The following is an 8,725-nucleotide window of genomic DNA, read 5'->3' as shown; positions in this document are numbered from 1 at the left end:
GAGGGAGCCCCCGGGGTGATGGAGCCCTGTGGCTGGATCTGGAGGCTGAGCCACAGCGAGGTGGTGGCCTTTGCTGCTGCCGGTGGCTCCTGGCTGGGCGCGGTGTGACCCGGGGCAGCGCCTGCTTAAACCCATTTAAATCCAGTCACGGGCTGATGGCCCCCGGGGGGCTGGTGGCAGCGGGAGAGGGGACACTGCCGTGTGCTCTGCAGCCACTCACGCGGCTCGGCTGCACGGTCTGGGGCTTCTAGGCAGCAGGAAGGCACCAGGTTGGTGGTCCCGGGGGGCAGGAGGGTTCTGAGGGGGTTGTGGTTTGAGCACAGGCTTCAGGGAGCTGCGTTTGGGAGCACAGTGGGTGCCTGTCCTGTCTGCGCCCTGAGCTACGGCTGAGTGGGGAAACTGAGGCAGGTGGGGCTGGGAGCTGCTCCCTCAGCACCCTCTGAGGACTGGGAGGGTGGCTGGGAGGCTGTGTGGGTCGTGCTGAAGGAGTTTGCTCGCAGAGAGAACCCTTGGGGTTGGTGTTGGTGCCCAGAGACCCCCACGGGCAGTGGTGCCAGCACAGAAAGCCCCATGGGTGGTGGGTGTGGGGTGTTCCATGGGTGCATGGGGGGCAGTGGGAGCCCCGCAGCTGTTGGGTCACATCCCACCTCACCAACACAGCACCTCTTGGTTTGTGAGGGGGTTTTGTGCCCCTGAGGAGGGGGGATCTGCTAAGTACTGGTTGAGAGAAGGTGTCTTGAGTTTGGCCAGTGCTCCACCTGGTGTGGGGAATAATTGCTCTGTGGGTCCGTCCCCCCCCCTCCCCTGGGTCCAAGGATGTTGCTCTTGGACGTGCTTTTTCCCCTCAAGAATAGGGGATTTGCACCTGCTCCCCGGATGGGGATTCTGGGATGGAGCTGTGGCAGAGCTCCCCTCCCACCAGCTGTCTCAGCCCCTCTCCCTCCCTCCCTCCCTCCCTGCCCCACAGGTGATGCTGGTGGGCGACTCGGGGGTCGGCAAGACCTGCTTGCTGGTGCGGTTCAAGGACGGTGCCTTCCTCGCTGGCAGCTTCATTTCCACAGTTGGAATTGACTTCAGGGTAAGTGCCCAGGGGGCTCCTTGACCCCTGCCCGCCAGGTCTGGCAGGTGAGTGACAACTCCAAGGGCTTCAATCTCATCCCCAGCTATGTCAGCTCCACCTATGGCACCTCAGCACTGGGCAACCATCTGAGGGGATAATGTGGGGAATGGTGGGGCAGAAGGGGAGACAGGTCATGTCCTGCAGTGCCCTGGTGTGGGCTGAGAGCATCCTTTGCCAGGTGGAAAGGACTCAAAGGCAAACAGAGACCTCAAAGCCTTTTCTTGGCCATGTTTCCCTGGTGGGACCTTGCTGGGGAGCTGGGGCCAGGGAGGCTGCCCAGGGACACTGTGGTCCCGGCAGCCCTGGGCAGGGGGGATCTGCAGTGTCACCACAGGCACCCCTGGGGTGGCAGCAACGGGGATGGTGACTTTAGATATGGCATCAAAGAAACCTAATGTCAGTCGTGAAGGGCCAGCGGGAGAGCTTTGCTACCAAAGTAGCAGCTGGCCTGGCTTGGGTCCCTGGCCTGAGGATTGGGTGCCCCCCATCCCTCACCAGCTCCCTAACCACCTGCTTCCCCTGAGCCATGAGCTCACTGCCCTCAAGAGGTCTGGCTGGTGCTGCAGGCTCCTGGGGGAGGCTCAGCCTGTGGGACCAGGGACGTGCCCGGTCCCTGTACCCCCCTGCCCTGCTGTCAGGGCAACACCTGCCTTGTCTCACCATGTCATGGTGCCATTTGGCACCATAGTGGTGGTGTGTGGGTGAGGAGCTGGTGGTGATGCCACACACCAAGGTCACATCTTCCTGACTGCCCATTCTCTTGGATCTTACTTTCTTGGAGGATTTCTGGGAACTGGGTGTCTCTTGTAACCCATGATTTCATGATTGTGAACAGTAACTTGCTGGGACAGTGACAAGTGGAGAGCTGAGGGGCAGTTGTTGGAAATAAAGTGATGTTCTTCCCTGTGAGTAAGCTTTGGGTGCAGGGGGATGCTGAGGGCTGCAGCAGTGCCTTGGTGAAGCTGGCAAATGGGGAGCCCATAATTTTATACAAAGGTAATTACATGGTATTTCAGGTGTTCTTAAAATGAAAAGCGTTTCATTGCTGATTGCAATGATTGATACCAAGGGCAGTCATAAAACCCTGTGACTTATTGATTAGAGCACTGAAACGACTGCTACGGAGAAGCAATTAAATTAGGGTTAATTTACTTCAGTAATAGAGCTGCTAGAGCTACCTAGGCTCAAAATGGGCAGATTATACAGCAGGGAAGATCATGTGTATGCCCTGAAACTCATTATTATCACCTTAGTAAGGCACTCAGTTTTTTTGAGGACATGGAAATAGTTTTTGCTGGAACATCTCCCTTTGCACGAGGATAATCCTGTTTGCAGAGCTGTGTAGTTGTGCCCCTCCTGCCCTTTGTGTCACGGTGCAGGTGAAGCTCGGGGAGGTGGCACTGGGGTTTGATTGGTGTCTATGTAAGAGCAAAGCTGTCAGGTCACAGCTCCTGCTCTCTGTGACCCCAGGAATTTAGCATCGGGTTTTCTGGGTGAAGCGAGTGAGGCTGTTGGTGACTGAGGGGGGGGCTGTGGTGGGGGAGGGTGGGCACAGGAGGAGGTGCTGGGCAAGCACAGGGCGTTATTTTGGGGGGTGGTTTTTTTTCGGCGAGGTTTGTGGCAGTTGCTGGTGGTGGGGACTGTGGGGAGGTCCCCAAGGCCGGGGCGTGTGGCAGCTGCGCTCCCGGGCAGGAGGGACCTTGGGAGCTGCCAGCAGCCTGGGGGAGGGCTGGGGACACTGCAGGATGGAGCTGCCAGCTCTTGCCCTGCTTTTTGGGGCTATCTCTGCTCCTCCTGGTGCTGGTGGCTGTGAAGCACCCTGGGATGGGCTGGGGGGCAGCACCCACGCCCACCCAGCTGCTCTCCAGCTCCTGTCCCAGGTCATCCCCTGGTCCCAGCAGGTCCCAGGTCAGCTGCTCATTTTCAGGGATGTCAAACCATTAGACACAAGCAAAGCTATGGATAATGGATTACGAAGGCCTGAGCAAATGCAAATTAATAGAAATCCATTTAAAATTAATCTGGCATTAGTTTCTAATGGCCCCCTAGGTTGTTTCCCTCCTACTGTTTCATCTTCTAGAGAACCTCTTGAGTTGTGTTTGTTTATCATCATCTCTTAAACAAAGAAGGATGTTTGTCTTAATATGTTTGGAAAATAAACCACAGATTCTAGGGAAACAAAAATGGTCCTAGTGTGAAAAAAATGCATCAAGATGGCACCTGTTGGCTTCCAGATTTTGAGAGGCAGAGTCCTTTGGCTTTCCTTCCTTTGAAAACTGGGTTTAATGGGGGAGGACCCTTAGCTCCTCAGGGATACACCAGCCCTCCCTGCTCTGGGCAGGGTGCATGTGCCTCCCTAACTTCATATGTCAGGAGTCTCAGGAGGAAAGATTTCCTGGAAAAGAGCAGGTTTATCACTCTGGGGTGTGAATCCCATTTTTCCTGGGTGCTACCAAAGGAGCTGCCTTTGCTGTCATCTTGGCAAGGCAGCAGAAACCTCTACAGAAATTAAGGCTGTGCAGCCAACAGCACTTCTGTTGTGTTGTAGCAGCTGAGTAACGGGGGGAACATCTTGCCAGAGCCCAGAAACCAAAGAGAGCCCCCCCCTTGTGTCCCCTTCCCCATGGTGGCTGGTGCCTGCAGCCCCACCCTGTCCCCAGCTTTGCAGGGTCAGGTGAGTTAAGACTTTTGTACTAATTGGACCTGAAAGGAGAAGAACATAAAAGCAAAAAATGAAAGATGAGCCTTTTCTCCCAGGGAAGAGGTGCTAATGAGTTCCCTCACGTTAGAGGGGAGATGGTTTCTGTGTTAATCAGTGGGATGAAACTGCTTTGCCGGGGGAGTTGGGAGCAGGGCAGCTCGTCTTGGTTTCTCCAAGATGTGTAACTTTATCACCCCTCTCTTGCTGCCCCAAGGAGAGGGAGCAAGCCAGGGTCCTCCTGGGAAAGCATGCCTAGGTGCTGCTGGAGGAGGAGGGGGGAACCAGTCCTGGTGCTTGGCACAGCTTTGGGCTTCCTGAGAACTGGGAATACTGCCTCTGAAGGCCAAGCTTTGGCATCTGCCTTTTTGCACCGAGGTGGCCAGGAGGGGTTTCTGCTGGTTGTTCCCCGTGGAGGCCCTGAGCTCTGCCCAGCCACTCTCTGCTCCAGCCTTGGCCGTGCCACAGTTAATCTGCCCGCTGGGACAGGCACTGTGTGCCGTAAATAAAAGCTGTCGCTTGTGACCCTGAGCTGTGAGGACTCTTGATTACACTCAGCCTGTGCTGCTCGGGGGGTGGAACCAGCAGTTTATAATGTGGGGTTTTTTGCATAAGAGATTTGTTGCATCTCTGTGGTGTGTGTGTGTGTGTGTGTGTGTGTGTGTGTGCACCTTCCGCAGGCAAAGCAGCAGCTGCTGGCTGCCTGCTGCCTCCCACAGTTAATCTGCCCGCTGGGACAGGCACTGTGTGCCGTAAATAAAAGCTGTCGCTTGTGACCCTGAGCTGTGAGGACTCTTGATTACACTCAGCCTGTGCTGCTCGGGGGGTGGAACCAGCAGTTTATAATGTGGGGTTTTTTGCATAAGAGATTTGTTGCATCTCTGTGGTGTGTGTGTGTGTGTGTGTGTGTGTGTGCACCTTCCGCTGGCAAAGCAGCAGCTGCTGGCTGCCTGCTGGCTCCCCCAGCCAGCTTTGCTTTGCAGGAGAGATGGAAAGCTTCATTCCAGGGCGTGCAAACCAACAATGGACATGGTTTGGTTTCGGCAAGTCTGGTTCTGGGTCTCCACGTGCTCACGGGAGGGAGGTGTGGATGCCTGAGCATCTGCCAGTCCCCAGCAGGCACCCACACCCCGGCCCTTGGGAAGATGCTCCAGCACCCACATCCCAGTTCTCAGGGCAGTTCTCTGGTGCAGTGCTCCCCGTGGTGTCTCTTGAAGGGTGGATGCAACCTGGAGCCATCTGAAAGCCAAGGGCTGGCTTTTATCTCAGAGCATTAGCAGGGCTCATTTTCTGATGGATCAATCTGGAAAAAGTGGGAGGGAATCTACTTAGGCCAGAGGAAAGAAACGGAAATAAATCAATTCCAGGGAGTCTTTTAATACTAAATTAGCCCTGAACATTGGAGGGAAGGGGCTCTGGGCATCGAGCAGTGTTTAGTTTCTTCTCTTCACCTGCTTTGCTGTGTAGTGCAGTGGTGTGTGTGGGGCTGGGTGGGTTTAGGTTGGTCCCTGGGACTGTGGGTGGGAGCAGCAGAGGGAACAGCCCCCCAGGGGAGCTGGTCATCCCTGGGAAGGGCATCTCAGTGCTGCCCAGCTCACTTGGGCCACGTGCCCCTCCATGGGGCTGCTGTGCCAGTGGTGAGGCTGGTGCCACTGCTGGGGGCTGTGGGGAAGGAGCCCAGTTCTGGGGTGGCAGGTCGGGCAGGGCTGCCTGGGCTGGGTAGTTCTTTGTCTGAAATCAGCCTGTTCTGCATCTCTGGTCGCTGCATGAATTTTAATAGAAGCCAGGAGCTGATTTCATACTTTTGCATTTCTCTCTGTAAGCAAAGCTGGGCTAAATTTGCCCAGAGCCGCTTCCCTGCCATCTTTCCCATCCCTGCTGCCTGGTTTGGGGGGCAGATTAGATGCTGGCACAGCTGCTGTAGGGACCAGGTGCCACAGGGATCTGGCAGCCAGCGAGGCAGGTCCCAGGGAGCTGGTGCAGGGAGGACATGCTCTGTTAGCTGGAACATGTCTGGATTTTATCCATTTCTGTCATGTCTGACTTGCAGGGCAGTGGCTGCTCCACAGCTGCTGCTGATTCCCGTTCTCTGCTCCCAGGACGGGCTCTCAGGGGAGTAAAAAGCCTTTTTTCCTGGGAAACTGAGCCCTGCTCTGCTGTCAGCAGCTGCTCTCCTCCCTTGCAGAGGGACCAGCTTTGCAGTCAGCAGAGCCTGTCATTTGCATGCAGGGGCTCAGTTGCCAAGAGATGCTGCGAGTGTTGCCCGTGAAGGGCTGCACCCGCTCCCTCACATCTGCTGGTGTTTTATTCATGTTTCTTTGGCTCTTGCATTTGAGAAATAATAAACCAGTTCTGCAGAACACCAGTAAGCTGCAAGCACCCGTGTGCTGGTGGTAATCCCAGTGGACAACCGACTTGATTTCTGCCTTGGGGAAGGCAGAAAGGAATAAGATTCATGTCTTCAAAGCAGAGAAAGTGCTTGAGTTGCTCTTTGAGTGAGTGGCTGGAGCAGCCTTGAGACCCAGAGCCTGGTTAAGAAAACTCCTAACCAGTTTGCAGGATGGTGTGAGGGTGCCTGCCTCGCTCTTGGCGTGCTGGCAGCTCTCCCAGGCTTCGGTGTCTGGGAGACACCTCCCAGAATAGATGGGGTGTTTAATCTGGGTGTGAAGCTTGGCATCCATTTCAGGTGCCAGCAAGAGCGCTGGGGACGTGGGATGTCGTGGGTGACATTCCTGGAAGGGTAACTCCTGGAAGTGCCTCCCAGGCCCCTGTGGCTGCACGGTGGCTTCCTGGTGTGCACCCAGAGCCAGTGTCCCTGTGGGTCTGTCCCAGTGTGGGATGGCTGGAATAAAAGGTTTAATTAGCTCAGGCATAGAGCAGGAGGCCTGGGCTGCTCCAGAGCCACAGAACCAGGGCACAGGCACGGAAAAAATACCCTTGGGAGCCACTGGTGAAAGGAGGAAGCTGTGAAGGTGGGTTGGGAGGTAGCACCCGGGCACCTGTGTTGTCATCACAGTGTCCCCTCCCTGAGTCACCAGCATCCAGGCCATCAGGAGGTGCAGTCCTGGCTGCACAGCCCTGCAATATCTGTGTCCTCAGTCCCCAGCACGGGGATGCCACCATGCCCTGGGGACAGCCCTCCTGCAGCCCTCCTTGCCTTTGTCTTATTTCTGTTTGTTCTGCAGCAGCAGGGGAAGGGAAGCATTGCTCTGTGCCTGATTAAATGCTACAAGTTTTTGGCAGCAGCTCAGTGGCCACCCTTCAAAGTGCCCTGTGGGGAGCTGGGTTTGGGTGCCGGGTGATGGACCCACTCGTGTGAGTGACATCCCTGCAGCACCCACCTCTGTGGAGATGGTGGAGCTGGGGCTGTGCCCTGCTCCCTGCTTTGCTCCAGGCTCTGCACAAAGGTGACCAGGAGGCTGGTGCTGGAGGGAGGCTGTGGGGACACACGTGGGGGTGTCTCTGCCTCTCTGGATGGTGCCAGGTGAGAAGCTGTCCCCAGGTTTCTGCTGCTGGAGCATCAGCTGCCCCAGTGTGGAACCAGGTGTTGCCCTGGGGCTGCTCCTGGTGCTGGGGGCCTGCAGGGGAGTGTTTTACAGCCCATAAAACATTTAAATGGGTCTGGAGTTAAGTCTAAACGGTTTGAATATTTAATGGCATACATTTGGCATGATTTCACTTTCATCTTTTATTTGTGACAAACCCCCGAATTTGTGACAAAACCCGTGCAGAACTGGGTTTTTCTTTGAAAGCAGAGGGAAGGTGGTCGGGTCGGCGGGGACGGGTGGGCTCTGGGGTGCCCCTGCCCCCCGGGATGGGGGGATGCGGGGTGATCCCTGCCCCGCGGGGCCACCGGCTCATTTCCTCACCGCGTGTTCCTGCCCTGCCCCCCGCAGGTTGGGGCTGATTCCCGGGGGGGATGCGGGGTCTCTGTGTTCCCGCAGGGCGGGCAGAGGGAGCGGCTGCTCCTCAGGCTGCTGATGCCCCGGGCAGGGCATCTCCATCCAGCCCAGTGCTGGAACTCACAGCTGTGTTTGGCTAACAGGGCACACGGCATTTTAAATCCTGGCTACGCACCGAGTCATTGCCTTGAAGGATTGCACAGCCTTTCGAAAGCAAAAGGTGTTTCGTATTTGTGCCTGCACCAGAACAAAAATGTGTCTTCCTGATCATAACTAATATGTGTGGGGAGCTGATGCTCCTTCAGCCTTAAAGGGTGATGCCTGTTGCCCTGGTCTGTGGCCATCCTGGAGCGAGGAGAAGCCCGGTGAAGGTCTGGGGGTCTTCATGATGCTTTGGAGCTTCAGCCTGGGGAGATGTTTGTTTTGCAGATGTGGTGGGTCTGGGGTCCTGCTGCCCTCAGGCAGCTCAGCAGGCAGGAAAGGTCTTCTAGAGGCTGTAAGACTGGCAGCATGTCTCTGGGGATGCAGCTGGTCCCGTCGTGAAGAGCTGGACAGGGTTGTTGGTTTTTTTTTCATTTTCTGTGGGGTTTTTTTAATATAGAATTTCTTGAGAGGAGGGGGGTGTTGGGAGCCCTGCCCGGCGGCACCAGCGCGGCCAAACCGCGGGGCTCGGGGGCTGGGAACCATCGGGGAGCCCGGGCAGCCCTGCTCCCGGGGGGTTTCATCCCCACTGTTGGACTGAAGTGTTCCTGGGCCCCAGGGGACACGCTGGGGAAATGGAGGCTTTTCCAGCTCTGCTTGTGCGGGTGTCACCGCGGAGACGGTGAGTCCCCCGGCAGCGCCGGTCCGAGCCCCGGGCAGGGGTCCCGAGCCCTGTACTGGGGTCCTGAGCCCTGTGCTGGGGTCCTGAGCCCTGTGCTGGGGTCCTGAGCCCTGTGCTGGGGTCCTGAGCCCTGTGCTGGGGTCCTGAGCCCTGTGCTGGGGTGCCAAGCACTGTGATGCGGT

General features: G+C 56.7%; 1 protein-coding gene across 1 annotated transcript in view; it reads left to right on the top strand.

Annotated features, from left to right (window-relative positions):
- Window positions 1-970: 970 nt before the first annotated feature.
- Window positions 971-8,725, top strand: part of RAB26 (RAB26, member RAS oncogene family) — a 20,125-nt gene continuing 12,370 nt past the window's right edge. Inside the window, exon 1 of the mRNA XM_010002574.1 lies at window positions 971-1,078. Coding sequence (XP_010000876.1) covers window positions 971-1,078 — 108 coding nt within the window. The remainder of the gene's footprint in view (window positions 1,079-8,725) is intronic.

This window comes from Chaetura pelagica, unplaced genomic scaffold, assembly GCF_000747805.2.
Source record: "Chaetura pelagica isolate M959 unplaced genomic scaffold, ChaPel_1.0 scaffold438, whole genome shotgun sequence".
Taxonomy (NCBI): Eukaryota; Metazoa; Chordata; class Aves; order Apodiformes; family Apodidae; genus Chaetura; species Chaetura pelagica.
The sequence above is the reverse complement of the archived record's forward strand: the minus strand, read 5'-3'. Positions and strand labels throughout refer to the sequence as shown.